The 19,735-nt window shown below is 32.8% G+C and overlaps 1 protein-coding gene across 2 annotated transcripts; it reads right to left on the bottom strand.

Moving 5' to 3' along the window:
• Nucleotides 1-1,318: 1,318 nt before the first annotated feature.
• LOC148611544 (uncharacterized) lies at nt 1,319-18,330 on the bottom strand. 2 transcript variants are annotated; one of them, XM_088592196.1, is made up of 7 exons: nt 18,180-18,330; nt 11,228-11,951; nt 6,163-6,756; nt 3,965-4,140; nt 3,479-3,639; nt 2,534-2,697; nt 1,319-1,894 (listed from the first exon to the last, which is right to left on the bottom strand). In XM_088592196.1, exons 2-7 carry the CDS (start codon nt 11,231-11,233, stop codon nt 1,718-1,720), a joined length of 1,278 nt encoding a protein of 425 aa, XP_088448322.1. In that variant the 5' UTR covers nt 11,234-11,951; nt 18,180-18,330; the 3' UTR covers nt 1,319-1,717. The 2 variants fall into 2 exon arrangements, with proteins under 2 accessions (XP_088448322.1, XP_088448323.1); XM_088592197.1 differs by lacking the exon at nt 11,228-11,951 and having other exon boundaries at nt 18,180-18,316.
• Nucleotides 18,331-19,735: the final 1,405 nt, after the last annotated feature.

Genomic DNA, 19,735 nt, shown 5'->3' on the forward strand with positions numbered 1-19,735 from the left:
TTTCATCAAATGAATCCCATCGATTTTTCTAATTTAATAAATTACAGTACTAATGTTTTATGCATCTGCATTTTACCCTCATATTACAATTTTTGTGAAGGTTCCTTTGCATTTTCCTTGATTTGATAAGTTTGATATTATCCTTCATTAAGGTAAATCTTTCTATATAAGTTCGTATTTGAATTGGAGATTTGTTGTTTTTATTGCATTGTATTTGCCTGTATCTTGAAGCTTTACCATTTTTTCCCACTTAACTTTGATATCATAAAAATATGTAAATTTATACATGAATCTGTAATTTATGTATATGCATGGTGTTCAAGTTGGCATTTTAAATGGAACAAAGTTTATTTTTGAGCAAGATAAATATGACTGATTTTATATTAAGCGTTATCAAATGCTTTTTTTCCGTTACGAGAGAAATGGTAATCATGTATTATAAATGGTGGGTTCGTGTGATGAATGTTGTGTCTTGGTTTCTGCAAATAGTATGTGTACGCTGTGTAATATTGTTTCTGTTACAGGGTCACGTGACATCCATGATACTTAAACATGGCAATATAACCGTTGGAACGTGTGACTTCGCATTTCATTGGAAAAAAGTGTCAGCAACCGTAAAATTCAAGGCTCCATTAGGGGTATGAATGTTTTCAATCACGTTTTATACTGAATTGATACGAGGCAGGGGTAACCTACATGTATAAGGGAACGAAGTTGAATATAATGATATTTAAAAAAATGATAACACCTTTTACAGTTTCATATCAACTAGAATTTATTTTTTCAGACTGTTGTTAAAGATAACTAAGTAAGGATCATTGCTTTGTATTACTCTTGGTATTGCAAGTTAACTTCCTGTCAGTAAGACTGCAATCAGGCTCTCAGTGCTTCTAAGGTCAAAGGTTAAATTTGCATTGATAACCATTATGAGGACTTTGTCCTCTAAGAATAATCTTTTATGAAATAACTTACCTGTTGAACCAATTCAATAAAATACGAAACACACTGATCACACAGTTCGCCAAATAAAGTCTAAATTAATCGGATTTTGAATGGGCAAAACGAGAAAATGCGTCGGCTATGTTTATTTTAAAGATAGTACTTGTTATTGTTGTGCATCTTTATGTCAAAAAGAAATCAATAAATGTTGTATGCAAACTACAGATTTAGTCAGATATATGCATAAAGTCTAGATATTTGTATTGTCTGACAGTATGTTCAAGACAAACTATGCGAACAAAATACGGTTGCAGACGCTATTCAAATTGGGTATCTGTTTGACACTATATTTAAGACTGCAGTCAATAACGAACACATGCACCTTTCAACGACTTTAATTTAAAAAAAGAACGAAAATAACAATATGAAACAGTATGAAACATACAATATCACATATTTATAACTTACTATGATCATTACTGATAGCTATATTATAGCTAATACATCACGACACGGGCAATAAGATACAAAGGCTCACCAGATTCATGATTCTCTAAGATTAGTTTTTTTAAATGCACTGGAAAGCATCTTAAAACTTAATTACGTGCATTTCAGAACGTCATTTTAAAATGAAATACTTCTCATGATCTCTGGTTAATCTATCGTGTATAGTTGGGTACAAAAAACTGCTGACTCAAACGACGCAACCAATTACGTTGGATGTTCTTATGATGATTTCATTAAAATGGTACATTATTATTAATTCAAACTATAATCTTTATGACTTTGAAAGAGTTTCTAATATCTGTTGAAATAGCTCAGACTCGATAAATCTTGAATAAGAGTCTTTTTCCATTAATGCCTGTATTTTGTGCTGTGCCGCAAGGAAAGAGTCTTTCGATGGGTTTTCTAAATTAGACACCGTAGTCATTCTTGTCGCTGAGTCCAAATTGACCTGTTTAAAATATAAACATAAATATTTAAAAAGAGAGTAATCAAGGGAACCAAGATTTTAGTAGAAAGCAATGTCAGTTATGTATTTATTGATTTGTGCACTTGGGTGTAATTCAAAGTATATTCCACAACAAATGAATTAAAATAAGGTAAAATAGATGCGATGTCATTAGTTTCCCTTTTGAATTTTGAGGTGATCCTTGCATGTAAAAGAACCCACCAATTCAGTTTTATTTCTTGTTCAGAAACTGTTATAGATCACATAACCATTCATAGTTTTCCTTTTGAGGTTTGAGGCTTGCGCTTTTAAGATGAAATTTATATACCGGTAGATTGTACATGAAGTCAGCACTTCACAAGAATTATCGTTCTTGATTTGACTTGGTTGATTTTAGTGGGAGGTTAAAGTGTAGTTTTCTCAAAAGTGCAGATTGAAATGCAGAATGGACTATTGTCACATAAAATTATAGCACATGTAGAAAGAGCATCGTCTGATCCATGAGTGTTTCTACACTATGAATCACCTTACCATAGGCAGTGTCTGAATTTTATATGGACGTACTTAGAACCCATTTTAGCCAATGATTTGTGTAAATAACATATAATGGAATCAGTTTATAAAGGTTTCATGATTGCTTACCTCTTTCGGTGCTTGAAATGCAACATAGTCACCATAAATCTTCTGTGCTAGAACAGAGATAGTGTTTTCTTTGGATGAACGGAATTCTTCACAGGCTATCCAGAATTCTAAATTTTCTTCACTGAATTCGGACTTGAGAAACCCTTTGAACAACTCAAGGCCATCTAAAGGAAAAATATATTTTATTACTATTCAGTACAATTTATTTCCAGATGACAATGATTGTTTTAACGCGCAAATGTGCAGCCAGTATGCTTTAACTTATCAGTTGATTAAAATTGCAGCAAATGTTTCTAACCGCTGGAACTGTACATATTTTGTTAAAAGGAGATCAGAATATTATATATATCCGTAGTAATTTCATTTTCTTCATAAATTGGAATGACAAAAATACGTCTATCATTCAATACAAATGTATTTAGTTATTTACTTGATGACACTCCTGATATACAACAGATGGCATTAAAAGAAAGCAAGGACATGCCATAACGAACGATTCACAGTTATTTAAGTTTTTTTTTCTCTATAGGTAATTAGATAGTTATTGAGTTCGCGAACCAATTATTGAATATATTAATTGATATCGCTGGTGTTATACTGATAAATAGTCATGTTTTCACAATTGTATATTCAATAGATGATATGTTAACGCTTTGATTTTACTCTTTCGTGTAGATGGAAGCCTAGCTTTATCTATTCTATAGATTCATTGCTGACGAATAATTTGCTTAAATATGTGTCGATGGAAATCATAGATCCTTACAAAACAGAGATAAGTTGTATATATCAAGGACAATTCCGATCTTGAAGCAGAAAAAATATACTTATAGGTTAAAATATAAAACTGTATAACAAAAACCGAAATGAAAGATCAAACTCAGCTTTAAAGATACACGTCTCATTACTTATTTTGCAAAAAGAACATCGAAGAATACCAACACTTACTTTTATCGTTCAATAATGATTCAAATGATTTACTCCACTGCAGCGCCTGATCGTATGTTGGAATTGAGAAGAGGTGAGGTAAACAAAACTTAGGAACTAATGATGTATCAGTGTGGCGTCGTCGTAAGAACTGAAACTTTTTCTTCATATTCTTAAAGCCTCTACAAATAGATAGAATGTGCTGAGATATAACATAACTGTGTATGTAGTTAGTCTCTGAAGCATGTTTTATGCACTTGCATTATCTGTGTATTGCTTGAAATGCTCATGAAAATGGTAAATTATTTTAAATAAATCACAAGATTTTTAAAATTTTATTTTAAGTTTCGCTTTGTTTAGTGCTACTAGGGATGACATATTAAAATGTTCATCCTGTGTGCGGTTTGAATACCTTGTACCGATAGTTTCACTCCAATTTAGATACAAGTAACAGATTATTAGTCAACACAGAAAAATAATCTTGAATAAATAAATCACAAAACTTACGAATTTCTCTTAGACTTTGCTTGTGATCCATCAAGCATAAATTCTGAAGAAGCCATCATCGCCGCATCTGCTGAGCATGTTTTATGAACTCTTCTCGGCTCTCGTTCTTCCCCCTCAAGATCGTCACATCTCAGTCTTTGTTGGAGCAATGAGAGATCTACTGCTCTTGTCTCAATCTGAATGCAAAATTAGATATAATATTATACTTTTTTTGTTTTGTGGTACAGGTGTCATTTTTTAGTGAAGTTGTATTTTTAACTCATGAAAAAATTCAAAGCAAATATGTTTTCTGTTGGCTATTAAACTTGTTTTGAATTATTTTTTTATCAGAATGTAACTTTTAAATCCATACAGCATATGCATTCCCTGATTTTATGTCAGAGACACCACATAATGAAATGTGTTTACTGTCTAACTGATTGGATCTTTGAAAGTCAAACACGTTTTATAAACGATGAAGGAAGACGATTTCAACAGACAAGTGAATTCAAACGTGGTGACCTTATTGGAAATGCATTTGGTCAGCCTTGATTCAAGCTCTAATGCATGTTTCATAAATAGCATGAAAAAAAATTAGCAACTTCAGTAAGAAGATTATCTTATAGTTCACGTACATGACTATTAGTGGGAATAGTACGTCTCACAAAGTCAACTAAGGACTAAGGAGTGTTGAAACAAAGACCTAAAGAAGACTCGAGTAAATTGAGTCTAAATTAGGAATGCACGCACAAAATTCTCTATTATACGGAAAACCCATAGAAGAAAAAAATGGCAATAATTACAACGACACGAGTCCCCGATATGAAGCCTGTAGATATCGTCTTTGATTTTAAATCCTTTTCTATATAAAAATCAATTTTACCAGAAAATTGCATCAGTGACACCAAATATAACTGAAGAATGTATTTCCGTAGCAGATTACTGATCTTCATCGCCCAAATATCCAATAATCATACCGTAAATAACTTCTATCTTACTTAATAGAGTGCAGTCTTAAAAGGATAGAATCATTATGTCATGTTTATGGGAATGGGTCTTTTATTTCGTGACATATATATATGGTTTACAAGCTGTTACAAATTCTAAAAAGCGTGTACGCAGAGGAAATATTTATCGCAGATATTTGGAAATGGCAGTAACACTCATAAAATAGTTAGTAATATCTTCATTAAACCATCAACATTATGTGACACGTCGCTCCCAAAATTTGGTAACATAAATTGCATTGTTATTTAGAGACTGAAAATCAATATAGTAATTTCAGATTTTACAAAATGTTTCAATAAATGCTGTTAGTAATTAAGGAAAGTTACTTTCACCTGTGTCTGAAAAGCTTGAAAATACAATACGAGAGAAGGGCTATATCATTTATTTTAGTTTTAACAATACAACTTCTTTTTAAATATTTGATTCTGCCATAACTAGTGAAACGCTAATTATAACAAACATGGGCGACTGAAGAAAATATTTTTTCTTAAACCTTTATTTTGGCAGCACAGTAAGTCATAAATTCTTATCATCTGACACGTCAAAAGAGATGCATTTCAAGCATTCAGATATAAATTATGATATATATGCCAAGCATCCCTATAAAATAGTATTGTTGTACTAGGAGATTAAGATACTTTAGTGGGAGGATGCCCTGCTTTGAATGTCAGGTTGGTTTATATCAAATGCTTATGAAAATGCTGGCTCAAGGTTACATCTTGAATTTCTGCACGTAGAAAACGCTTTAAAATCTGTGCATTTAGGCGTTTGATATTTCACAGGCATGATTTTGATTTTTTTTTCTATTTTGATACTCTAGTGAAGAAATAAAAATATAGAAGACAGGTGCTGGAGAGAAAACTACTTAATTTGAACGACTGAGAACATCGTATGTGATAATGTTTTATTTTTGGTGCTACTGCTCAAATATTAACATTACTGTTTGCCCTATCTTCCGAATGATAAAGTAAAAAAATGTTGGAAACTAACCTCAAATATTCTGGCCATCTAACTTCCGGAAGTCAGCAATATACTAACATGTAAATGAAATGACAAGACCAGAAACCACAACTTGTTTATAACAAAAATAAATAAATAAATAAATAAATAAAATCACACTATATTTCAAAATTAAAACACAAAAATGTCATTTGAAATAAATGGCTGAAAGTTTTGAAAAAAATGAGAAGCCGATAAAAAATCAAACTTACCGTATCCTGTTTTTTGTCCTTATCACAACCAACAAACAAGGCATGAGCAGGGATGTCATTGGCACACCCAGCACTTTTACTCCTCCGTAAAGGACGTGTTATCATTCTTTTAAAGCGTCTCTTCTTCGATTCTTTGTCTTTTTTTGTGCAACTTGATTTAGAATCTGTCGAAGCTCTTTCTGATGTTAAGTCCAAATCGGAAGTTTCTGGCGAGGAGTCACAACTGAATGTTACTTTACTTTCCTTAATGCCCGAGGAAGACGTCGTGCTTTCAAAAGATAGCTCCACAGCTTCGTCTATATCGCACGAATTTAAACGTCCCGAGCTATTTTTTCTGTCTTGCATTATTTTTCTAATAAAATTTGAAGTTGATTTATCCTTTCCTTTCTCATAAGAAACTGCACATTTTTCTCTCATTTCTTTAACTAGATCTGTAGAGGGTAAGCGCATACTTTTCTTGTATTCTAAACGAAAGTTTTCAGATCTTGAATGCTTGGTAAACTCTAACTTTGGAGTAGTCAATTTACGAACGTACTCTAAATCCTGTTGCCACTGTTTGCTGATCGGAGTCGATGCCTCGTCTAACTGAACGCCCTGGAAGATAAGAAGATATTTTCAGAAAAAGATCAATACTTTAAATACTCCTCACACGTTGCTGTTACTGGCACTATTGATCAGAAATGCTGGAATAGGCTGGCTTGTTCCGTCCTACTTTTGTTGATATTTCCATAATTATGAAAATGAAGTTAGCTGTGGTAATTAGTCGGAATATTTACAAGTTAGTCAGTTCGACAGGAAACGAAGCCGGAAGGAGAATTGGTCATCATAACACAACATTGAGTAACAAGACAGAGTGTAGACGTGTTTCATGTTTCGGATACACAAGATTAGTTTGTTTACATATGTTGGTGGTCGATAAAAATAAAGCATTTTTGAAATTAAAAAGCCACGGAGTATTTTGTTATAGTTAACACAATTAGAAAACAAAATGTCAGAGTTCTTATCATCATTTTTTCTTTGGTGGGTTACTTAGCTTAGCTGGTCAGTTAATTATACGTTAACTACTTCAATTCAAAGATAAAAATACTACATAGGGGCGAATGCAGATGAAATGGGGACTCCAGGATATTATTTGATGATCCCCCAAAAATTGTGCACGAAAATAACAAATAGTTCTAATTAATCCAAAAGATCAGGGTTCCGACCCCAAGTCTCATTGGATGCACCACTCTGGTAGAAATTTCAGAAGAATCAGTTTTCATACAGGATTAAAATCAACAGCAGAACAAAATACAGAATGAGAACACACCATTTAGGCAATGATTTGTGTCGTGGACTAAGGAAGACGTATGTTTCAAAACAGAAAAGAAACGTACTAATATAACGAATCACTAAAATAAGAAATGTTGAGTTCTATCAACTGATCTAAAGCAGTGGCGCGTGTAAAGTGGGAGGTTCCCGGGTGTGGTGCCCTTCTTTGTGAAAAAACTATATTAATTTTGCGCACTAATTGGGCAAAAAAATGAAAGATATAGCCTTGAACCCACCCCACCCATTTTTTCATTTCTTGAATCCCAACCATTTTAAATTTCTGGATCCGCCTTAATAAAGGATGGACATCGAAGTCATAATCTCAGTTTTCTGTTTATGATTATACTGAAGGTATCAATACATCAATTTGTAAAGTAGAAAATGGCGAACCCATATATGTAATATTAGATTTGAAAGATAACCTATTTTGACGTAAAAACACAATTGGATTTCCACATTACGCGATGTTTGCGTTTCGTTCGATCCCAGACAAACCGAATGTAATGTTGGAGTATTTGACCTTATTAAATAAACAAAATAATTTCTATATTTGATCGAGTTTCAAGTGAAATATAAACACGCTATCACTGACATGCTTTAGTTTTATTTGACGTCAAAATGAGTTTTTTTAGCATACGTCAGGATATCAGTTGCCAGAGTAGAGTAACAGCAACGAAAATGAGATTTTTGAAGCCAACATAGGCAAATTTAAGCGCGCAACTAGAAAAATAGCATTACAGAAATGAATCAGGTAGAGTCTAAGTATAGGTTAACACATTGAATATTTATAGAATGAATATTGACAATTGTCTTAATTATGTCGTCAATGGAATAGGTATTTCTAATAATAGATAATGAAATAAATCTACATTAAGGATGTCCGATGTTCTAATTTTGGAATTTTTGTCAGAATTTCGAGATCGTCGGGTTTTACCCAAGTAAAAGCCTTGATCTGTTTTTGTCCATTGACCCTTTGAGTTCTTTTTCTCATATCATTATACATGTATATATCTTTTTGATCAATGTGACAAAATATGTTCAAACCCTCATGTAGTATTTTCATATTTTAAATAAGTTTTAATGCAAAGCCAAGGAGAAATCAAGAGGAGTCTGTTTTCCTGCCAAATTTTCAACTCATTATTATATCTCGAAAAGTGTCTACAAATCTATACCAAAAGTTAAGAAAGCTTGTAATTTTTTAAAATTGAGCATCGAATATCCTTACCAGTTAGAGATTTTTCTCGCTGTTTAACAAGGCTTGTAACTGCTCAAATTTCTCTTTTGAATAGATGAATACATGCAGCGAAAAAATAACGCGCAAAATAAGTTTTTTATCTGGCAATACTGAATGTATTTGTAAAGTAAAATGTTGGTGTAAACCATTCTGCCCGATTCTTAAAGACATTTCAATTAAAAAAAAATATTTTACCGATAAAAGATGTAACCAAAATATCAACGAAACAGGTATCGTAAGTACGTAATTCTTTTTCGTGCGGGTCCGCGGATCAAAAGAATAGGCCCAAAGCAGCGCTAAAATTGTCGTAGAGGGTGGTTGAATATATTTCTAAGTGATTAGAACACTGACTTGGGGTTAGGTCGCTCTGTCCACATCTAGTAAATAGGTTGTGTGTCCAGGTGGTGGAATGGGGTACCCCTGTCATGCTACTTGCTAGGGTCGTCAGGCCTTAATACGGAAAACCTAGCCGCAAACCATTGTGGTGCACCGTGTTGAGAAAAGTGCCACGTTCCTTGCACGTTACAGAAAACTGCTGTGGTATTCTATCGAAGTAGGAACCTTTTCTCTCCGCCGCAGGAGGGTTAATTGCCCGATCCTACCCACCCCTCCCTATTTCCAGTGGCAATCGAAACCCGTCAACCCTGTTGATCTTGTGTCCCATCCCATTTTTCATTTCATCATAATTTCATGTTCATTTTATCATCCATTTCATGTTTATCGCTTGAATAAAGCTGAAATATTGCTGCTCAGGCGTTAAACCCCAACAATCAATCTTTTCACAAATAGTGTTCATAACGTCAAAAGAAAGCTATGGCCATTGTTTATTACACTCTAGGAAAGTCTGATTCGGTATCAACATATCAAAGACACAAAGACGGAAGAGGAAGACAATGAGTTGTGGATAATCTCTGTACACTAAAGGAAAAAGTCCACTTTATAGCATTTAGCTTTTTTCCCATTCTTTTGAACATTAATGCCGTCTTAAAGGCTTGGATAAGGAAGTAATTTGGTATCTCTAAAATGCTTTGTATTATCCCTTCGGTCTTATTACACGAGTTTGGAATTTATTGTTTCAATAGTCGGGTATTTTCTGATAATGGATTCAGATAAGGACGTTTGATTTATGAGAAGTACTGACATCTATGTCATTACGGCTTGTAATTATACCAATTTTACGCCTTGGGAGGTCTGGGTCTTGGAAATATTACTATGTCATGCATTGATCCCTCATGTTAGCCAACACGAATAAGTCACTTATTGGGAATCTGTTATAATTTTTCAGTCTAATAATTATACAAGGTGAATGCAAACCTGGGAACATTCTCCCATTACCTTCTACACGCTAACGCCATAAAAGATAGGTCATATTACCATTGTATTTATTTCTTACTCCATTATCTTATGCTTTAGTACACATATATACTCTTTAAATCTTATTTGTTTTAATGCTTCAATTTTACCGTGTATGATATATCATGTATAACAAACCGTGAGATTTCCTTAAAAATGTTGCTGTCTGCATGGATCATTTTTCTAAATATCGCAATCAAGTGGCTTTATCTGAACTAATCCTAAAATCAGTCCTACATCTAAGAAACTGGGTTCTTTTCTGACACAGAATTGTCTCGGTTTCCCGTACAAGCCACATCTTTAATTTCATTTGATAAAGAAGTAGAAACAAACACAAGATGAAAACTATTTGGCATGTAAATGCATGCGATTAGGAGGCGTGTGTTGCATGAATACTAGTCCTTGCAAAGGTGGTGAAAAATATTTTACAAAAAAAATAATAAAGTTAGATAAAAAAGTTGTTTATATGTATTGTACATTAGTATTAAAGAGTATTGACAGATATTAATATTACTTGATTATTGTCCAATAATAAGGTCACTCGATCTCACTAGAGCAGCTAATTCTGAGTGTCACTGGAGGATAATGAAGCCATGCTACATAGTAAATTGACCATAATTAAAAAGAATCTAAAATGAAACCTATATCTGATATAACCCAGCAATATTGCGTGTTTTTAATTAAATATGAGATAGTTGCAAGTTGAAAAAATGCAATGGCAAGATTTAGCTCTGGAATTTAGCTAGCTTTTCATTTCTTTTGAATCGGTCAGTTGTTTGAATGTGACATAAAGTTACCATTCAAAATTAGGTGAATTAAATTATTTTAAAAAATTGTTCATGACTTTGTAATTATTTACAAATGTTGAAATCAAAAGCTTACTGGGTAAAATGTGTGAGATCAAATCACATTTCATTTGACAACTTTTAAATGGTTTATACCGAAAAATGGTGAAATAAAAATAAACAAATCATGACATATACTACGATTAAAACTTCGTGTAAACCTTAACGACAATCGGAAAAAGGACAAATACATTCATTCTTGAGTTTTAAGTAAGCATGCACAATTTTCTGATAGGGAACATGTACTAAAGTTCAAAATGTAACAAAAACTGCATATCAATCCTTTTACATTAAATTTTTAGTGCAGATTAAAATATCTTACCCTCATTGTAGGAATTCTGGAGTTCACAAATAGTCCTGAACAAGTTTAAACTCTTATGAAACAATATCTAAATCATTAACAATATGTTCCAATCAATAGTCCACAAAATGAGTAATGTAATAATTATGGAAAAGAATCAATTCCATTTATTCCCAAGTCGTCCTAAAATTGGATCTACTCTTAATTACACTCCGATGCTACAGTTACAATGAGCATAAATGCTCATTAACAAAATGTCACCAGCTATTTTAAGACTGATTGCTATTATGTCTGTTATACTGTTCTTAATTACAGTTTCTTTGTCTGCAATACTCGGCTATTAATTACAATTAAATAATCCTACTTCTACCAGACCTTTTTAACACTCGAAACAATGGTTAAATGTTAACAGCAAAGTCACAATTGGAATGAATACTAATTTTCATTGATTCAATCTTTCTACTCAGTTTTCCATCTGACAAGGGTTGCAGTCTAAACTTAGCAGGCGCTTGATACAAGACACATCCGTGTTATTTCTATCACTGCATCGGGGTGATTGGTTACCGGTATCTTTGGGTGGTAATTCAGCTCTTTAGATGATTTCATGCAGCAGATCGTTAAGAAACTCTAACGCTAATTACCAATAAACATCAAGTGCGACTAGGGCAGAAAAACAAGTGTCTGAAGGAACAGAATACTCTCTGGTAAAGTAGTTTTCCATGCTTTCTGTAGCTACTTTTGGATTCTATAATATAAAAAAATCTTAACTTCAAAAGTACAATGTCTACAGGTCGCTTCATTCAGTAAGACTCCCAGGGACGTCACAATCATTATGGAAAGAAAATTAACAGTTTAATGAACTTATGGGAGCATGAATACAGCTTCTTCCATAGAACATGGAATAGTGAGCTATACTGAGAACTTATGCTTGACTGAAAAATGGAGAAAAAAAGTATCATGAAGCGCCTGACTTACAATTTAAAACATTCCGTAGATTAAAATCAAATATCAACCTCTAATTTTCAAAAATTCAAACATTTACTTCACAAAACACATTATCTTATTCTTTTTAAAAACGCAGGAATAGATTTATCTTACTTTCTTTCAATCGAGGAACCTTTCATCGTGAAGTGATCAAAACTGTTTGCACTAGATAATTTAATGACGTCATGTCTTGCAAAAACTGCGGTTCGGAGATTTATCATTAGAACTATCCTCTGATTACAGCATTAACTTTCGGATTTTTTTTCAAAGTAAACTCAAAGAATTCGTACTTCATTATTTGCTCCTAATTATTTCGAAATAACTTTGTGTTATGTGAAGTGTGTTACCCCCTTTGTCGTAAGGATTGGTGATTGTTTTCGTTATAATGACTAATACAGAGCTGTTGGACAAATTACGCCAAATACATGTACTTCAAAATTATTTAAAAAAACAGATTCATTAATAACGAATTGTCACAGTATAACCAATATCAGTTATAAAAATTCTGAGGCAGCCACGAAACAGATTACGTTTTTATTCAATTTCTTAAACATGTATTTCTCATTAACGTAAACGATCGTTTGCTCAAAATTGAAGTGCATGTTATTAACTAAGATAAAGCTTAAAATTACTCTGATGTCGCGATTAATCTTCCCATTTAAATCTTACAGTGAAGATTATTTCCCAGAAATAAAATTATTCCTTCTAGTATATAAGAGCAAGCATCTCAAATAATGGCAAATACGTAAATAGTCATTAGTTTCCAAATAAAGCTTGATAATGATACTTAAATAATCTTTTGTTTTACATCTTCACATGTTGTTGCTTCCCAAGGAGGTTATCGACTCTTAAGAACATTGTACAGGTCTTTGGTTTGAAAGCTGCGGCACAAAGTGCACCAACAATATTCTAATGAATCCGATATATTTTTGTTCAAAGCACAGAAAATCAAGAATGTGTCTGAACTAATCATGTTAGAAAGCACTCTCCAACTTTCCACATCCAGTTCGAACAAAAAACCTTCTTACGATTCTTTCAGTGAGATGTAATTGGGTTTGTTATCTTATGCACTGACATATTGTGTGTACCCTTAATATTATTTTGTTCATTTCAATTCAAACATCAAGCATTTTCTTAGAAATAGCGATTGACACACGTATACCTAACCCATACATTATAGGAGATATGGATGTTACTTCGACTCTTCATATTGTACAGAACTTCATACGGCAGATAAGCTCTTCGATCGGGGTTACTACCGCTAGTTAATCGACGGATATGGTGTTTCAATCTCCATCCTAAGTTCGTTTACCGACGTCGACACGTCATGTCTAACTCCACCATGAGCTTGGAGACGAATCGGTGTTTTCATCTTATACCGAATGCTGTGACCATCTCCACCTTGAAGTTATGAACCAATTTGACCTGTCTATCTTCAACTTGATTTTGGTGACGAATATGGTGTCAGCATCTCCACCAATCGTGGATCGTTCAGTTGGGTCCGTCTGCACCATGGATACTGATTTGTTCAATGTATCATAGTTTTCCTTTCCTCTTTCGTCTACCCTCGATTTGACTTTTTATGAGCAACTCGGCGGGTGTTTCTAGAAAAGCAGAGAACGCTTACCCTACCGGTGCACCTGGTCCATGCTCCCAATTTTTAGTTGAGTCCGAGTTGCTCATTTACTTTTTTACTGTGTATATATTATTTTGGTTATTGTATGCTCTTTGTTGTTCGTGTATGTTTTCCATGTATGGTCTTTGTCCCTGGGTGACATTCTTGTCCGCTAGAATCTTGATTCCATTGATTATTTTTTTTCGACTGAATGGCGTCTTCATACGCTTGTCGACCAATATAGCGTGTCCATATAGGGGTCCATTAAAGTTTGTCGACCAATACGATATGTAAATCTTCAACCTGGGTACATTTTGTATGTCAATCTATATTGTTTGTCCATCTCCATCATGTGTGCAACTTTCTCAGTTTATTATAGTTGCCCTATCAGTTTACCAAACAGAGACCATTCGCTTGCTGGATGTTTCTAGAAAAGGTGACTTACCCTACCGGAGCATCAAATCCATGCTCTATTTTTCTTTTTTTCTGTTTTCTTGGCATTTGAATTGTTACTTGTATGCTATTTTTTTGTCTTTTTGCTCAGTGATGTTTTTTTTTTGTTTTTGAATCATATTCCCTTTTTCTTTTTCCTCCCTTGAGTGTTTAATTGTATTTTAACAGTTGTCGCCCTTTAGATTTTTTATTGAGATATAAGTAGTTATCTATGATATTTTATGTTCCAAAATATTCCATATTCTTATTTTCTTTCCATTCAATTCCACCATATAATTAAGGATAAGTGTCATAAAATGATACAAAGAAAATAAAAATGCTACATGATATAAAACAAAATTGAATAATTTCTTATTTTTCTTCTACCCAGTTCTTCATCCGTCTACGTTTTTTTTTAATTTACAAGGTGTAGAATAGAATTCACACTACCGAGACGATACCGGCTCTATTCAGCTGAACAAGTTTCGCGATCTTTCTAACATTGTACATTTTGATTAAATTATGATCAAAGTATACATAAATAGATAGAAGATTCTCAAAGACTTTAAGATAAACTTTTTTGAAAAATATGTACTTGAAACATACAGATCTGCGTCTTGAAATACCTATATTTCACACGTGTAAGCTAAATTTTACATTTTATACGAATTCTTCCCTTTATCATTAATATCACGAAATTATAAGAAACATGTTTTGTTTTACAATTTCATTTTTATGCCACATTTCATTAATTTAGTGCGATGTTGTATCCATTTTGCAATTTCCGCGTTTTGGAAATTCCAATCAACTGCAGTCTTTGTTCATCATAACAATGCAGATAAACACATAAAATGCGATAAAACAGGCAATGAAACCGAGCTTATTAATTATTGTCTGCACTACTGAGTTAGTCATTTCACAAGTAAACCATTTAATTACTTTAGATGATTAGGTTTACCATCAGAACGCCATTGACGTCATCGACGGCCTTAAAATAAACAATGGAGCGAGAGAGTTTACCACAAGAACTGATAATAATAATTACTATTTCTCGCACTGGTTACCCCTTTCTGATGTATCCTACTATCTCAATGGTTGTTTATGTTAATACATTCAGATATCAATGATATGATATTTTGCTAAATCGGAAAAAATGTAATTGTTGTTCTATGTGGGGTAATGTTAGAAGTGATTGCTACGTGTTTTATTTATAATAACATGAGGTATGCTACAACCTGATAACGCTTTAACCAATTTATCCCAATGATCATTCAATATTCAAAGTAAACAACGCTTGCATGGATGTATTAATTTAGGACCTATTTTCTGGCGTAATTGTACTTCTAAATTTCAGTGTCAAAACACATTACGAAAAAGTGAATGAATTCTCCTTTTGATAAACGTGGTCTTACTTTGAGACTACACTGTCTTCAAAAGGTGTTTATCGAAAAAGGCTTTGATATGGCGAAAAAGTCTATAGGACAGATGTTGATGTTTTAAACTTTCGCAAAGGTAAAACGGTTATCATAACACTATTCTTTTTTAAAGAGCATTTTTAACAAAGTACAAAAGAACTTTGCAGACAATTATTCCAAGAATACATTCACTGTTACAACACTTTCTTCTCTATTTCTATGCGACCATATATAGTACATAAACAATTGTAAATGTAGGGTAATATTAAAGTATATGAAAGGAAAAGTGATATATACAGAAACTTGACAGCCAATGGAAACTACACATGGGGAGGTTTATTGTTAACTATTGTACTTTTATTTGAGACATACCAAACAGTAAACAAAATCAACTGTCACACAATAATGCAATATATTGCTATCAAACAGAACCATTATCGAATTAATGCACTTTTCAACGAGGGTTTTCTATGAATCTTTTCCAATCGATTACATCCAATTGGAAGCCTTCAATGTTTAGAGGTTCGTAAAGAAATATGTCACTATTCATTCTCCCATTTTTTTAAAATGAAATGGGTATAAGTACACATGACATTAAAAAAATCTTTAATTCTTCTCGGATAAAATTCAAGTTAGAAGAATTACTAGATGTAAAAATAATCGGTAATAACGTACGAGATTTGATATATTATAATATATAATTTTATTTCAGAAGTAACTATTCTGATTGGATCATTAATCATTGGTACTTAAATTGACTGTTATATGTTTTCGGACTATTTGAAATCACCCCAATGCCCGTATTGCACACTTTAAAACAACCTGTTGCGCAGGTTATTTATTGTGCAGCACGTGATTGAGGTTATTTCTTCATAATAATACATAAAAATACAACAGTCATTCCTAAAATAATCTAAGTCAACCCTCATCTAAGGTTAAAATGGTCAAATTAAGTTGAATCGTTATCAAAGCGATAATTGATAGTAACAAAATGCTTCGCATGGCGCAGTTTGATACTTCCACAGAGATACATTTAAACTTAACTTTGATTACAATTAAATGTTCGAGACATTATGAAAAAAAAATGAACGTGGTCAAAGTTCATTTAATTTGCAAATCGACCAAGTAAATAAGAAATTTGTATAAAGTTAATTGATGATCCTTTTTTTGTCTCCATTTCTTAAAAGGTAAGGGTCATAACCCTTGAAACCAACCAAAATATTCATTTTCTTGTGTGATTTCATACGGATCCATACACATTAACTCAAGTTTTTGCCAAAAAAGACAAACAAACAAACAAACAAACAATCAACACAACAACAAAAAGACAAAAATGTGGGGTTTTTTGGTCATAGTGCAAGCCTTCCTGTTGTGTTAATGCTCATTGGAGAACAATTAAAAAAATCTATTACATTTGTAATTTTCACTCAAGTTATCGTCTGTAAAATTGTCAACGGACACCGGAATATGACAACAGCCTCATTAACCTGCCATTATACGACTGCATTTTTTGGTCATCGTTAAATTCACAATTGTAAGTCGGGGTAATCATTTAACTTTCTTGGAGCGGTAGAATAAATACATGTAGATGAAGATGCACTTAACAATATAAAACAAACAAACTGTCCTAGTGCAAGTTATAGTGAAATCTAATCTTGAACGCAATCGGCGCCTATACTGCTCTTGTAATACTAGTTTTCGGCTAATACAGTATTTTCGTTTATGATACGCGAAATTATGAAATAATATATTAAAATTAAACTGTTTTTTAGGACCAGGACTTCCTTAAACTTAATATGATTTAAGTACAAATAAACCAACTCGAATCAAAATATTATCAAAGCGAAATGAAAGAAAACAAAAAAACAAAACAAATAAGTAAAACAACTTCAGCATTGAAAGAGTGCTCTCTAAGGTCAAGTTTTAGAATGATTAAGCATATAAGTAGTAGCCTTTGTAAGAATCATGCAAAATCTGAAAGATGTGATACATAACAAATAAGGCTACATATTTTTATCTCTGTAATGAAGTTCTTTTATGGGTGTATATTATGAAATGTGTTACAGTATCTATTCATTCCAATCTGCCTGCTCTTAGAAGATAAACAACATTCAAAGTCCAATAGATTCTATTATATTTGAGTGTCATTTACAGAGTTATCTCCCTTAATTTTGAAATCTCCAGTTCATTCTTTATAATTTTTATCTCCTAAGAATACGGGTTATATGAAAAAACCGAATGACAATTTCTGTTTACTATGGCAATTCTAACAAAATAAAAAAAAAAAAATATGTAGGTTTTTCATCTATGAATCACATTTTGCATGATTCTTTGCTGGAGTGCTAAATAAATGATTCAAACGAACATCACGTGCAGAATGTGAATCCATGCAAACATTATTTGTCCGTCATTTAAAAGACTTCATCTATTTTTTTAAATGAAGACACAAAGTATATAAATGATTCCCGAGATATCAGAAGCTGTGAGCATGTAAATATGTAAAGTATCCAACCTGTGTTTAACTTACCATTTCCTGTATAAATCTTAGAGCATTTCCCAAAATACCATCAGGCACACATCCTGATTTAAAATCCCACGAACTAAAAACCAAAATATCTTTTGAAGTGCACGTGCGTTTTATCTGTGGTTCTGAAACCTTTTTATCAAGACTCGATGATATGATTGCATCATATTACATTGTATTTATGACGTACGTTATATTGCAATAACACTATTGTATGTCTAATAATTCAGTTTTTACACAATAAAGCTGTGTCCATTGAACTAGAATTTATTGGTTTCGAAATAAGGCAAAGTTGCGATATGAAATCGGCAGATGGACACATAGTGAAATTTTCCACGTAAAACTAAATGCAAAATCAGATATGTTAAAGATAACATCTTGGGATTCTTATGACTCATTTTTTCCATATGTTTTAATGTAAGCACTTAAGTAAATCTCTCTCTCTCTCTCTCTCTCTGTGTGTGTGTGTGTGTGTCAGTGTGTGTCAGTGTATTTTGTAGACAATATGAAGGCAGACAAATTATATTAAACGGACCGATAGTTTGGATTTTGTGTATGATACGTCTGATTTTGAATACAAGAGTGCACAAATGTTGTATCTGTCAAACTGAATAAAATCAATCGAGTTACATCAAATAACACACATTGTTGAATAGTAAAGAGTAACCAAGGCAACCAAAATTCTAGCGGAAATCAAAAAATATAACCCAGGAACATATAACAGATATGGAAAACGGACAAACACAACAATGAACATAAAGTAACTAAAATAATACATACAAAGTAACAAGAGGTAATGAGCACCTCGGACTCTACTAAAAACTGGGGAGATGAAACAGGTGCACCGGTAGGTAAGCGTCCTCTGCATTTCTAGAAATATTCGCCGAGTTGCTCATAAAAAGTCAAGTCCGGGATAGACAAAAGAGGAAAGGAAAACTATGACACATTGAACAAATCTGTTTTCTTGGTGCAGATGGATACACTGTAAGATCCCCGAGTTCATGATGACGAACATTAAACTTCTGTATTGATGACTTCAATTTTGTAGCAACATAACCCTGTTCCAGAAGCCTAATTGTGAGAAGTTTAGCGCGATACAAAAAGTCTGTGTAGTTAAGTTAACTTACAGAAACCCAAGAGAGTCACCTATCCTTACCTTTAATTTATTTATCTTTAGACTCTATTTGATAATTTTATACCTCAAAATGCAAAAAGGAAATGCTTTGATAAGATTAGTGATAAGTACAAAATTAGATAGCATAGATTAATTATATTGCACCGGTAAATCGTAGGTTAACTATGCTACCATTGATTTAATGGAATGCACGCCGCGTTTCCAATTTAATTCATTGTAGTGTATTACCAAATCGGTGCATTTGCTCCATTCAAAATGTTATGCCGATCTAGAGTTGCTTATCTTACTTCTGTTTTTTTTTCTCTTGATTAGTTGCTTGTATTGTACTTTATCTCTGTTTTATTTTATGATTACTCATTTGAGTTTTGAAGATGACCTTAACAGTCGTCATGCAGTTAAAAAGTAAGTCAAATAATACAAGTAT

The sequence above is a fragment of the Perna viridis genome, chromosome 7 (assembly GCF_037379345.1).
Source record: "Perna viridis isolate PV_CMFRI_1.1 ecotype Kerala chromosome 7, ASM3737934v1, whole genome shotgun sequence".
NCBI lineage: Eukaryota > Metazoa > Mollusca > Bivalvia > Mytilida > Mytilidae > Perna > Perna viridis.

Bases quoted from the DNA above. Each gene is read 5' to 3' on its own strand.
- LOC148611544 (XM_088592196.1), bottom strand. The intron at 2,698-3,478 runs GTAAGTGTTGGT...TTTTTCCTTTAG, and splicing joins ATCATTATTGAACGATAAAA to ATGGCCTTGAGTTGTTCAAA. The intron at 1,895-2,533 runs GTAAGCAATCAT...TATTTTAAACAG, and splicing joins CATTTCAAGCACCGAAAGAG to GTCAATTTGGACTCAGCGAC.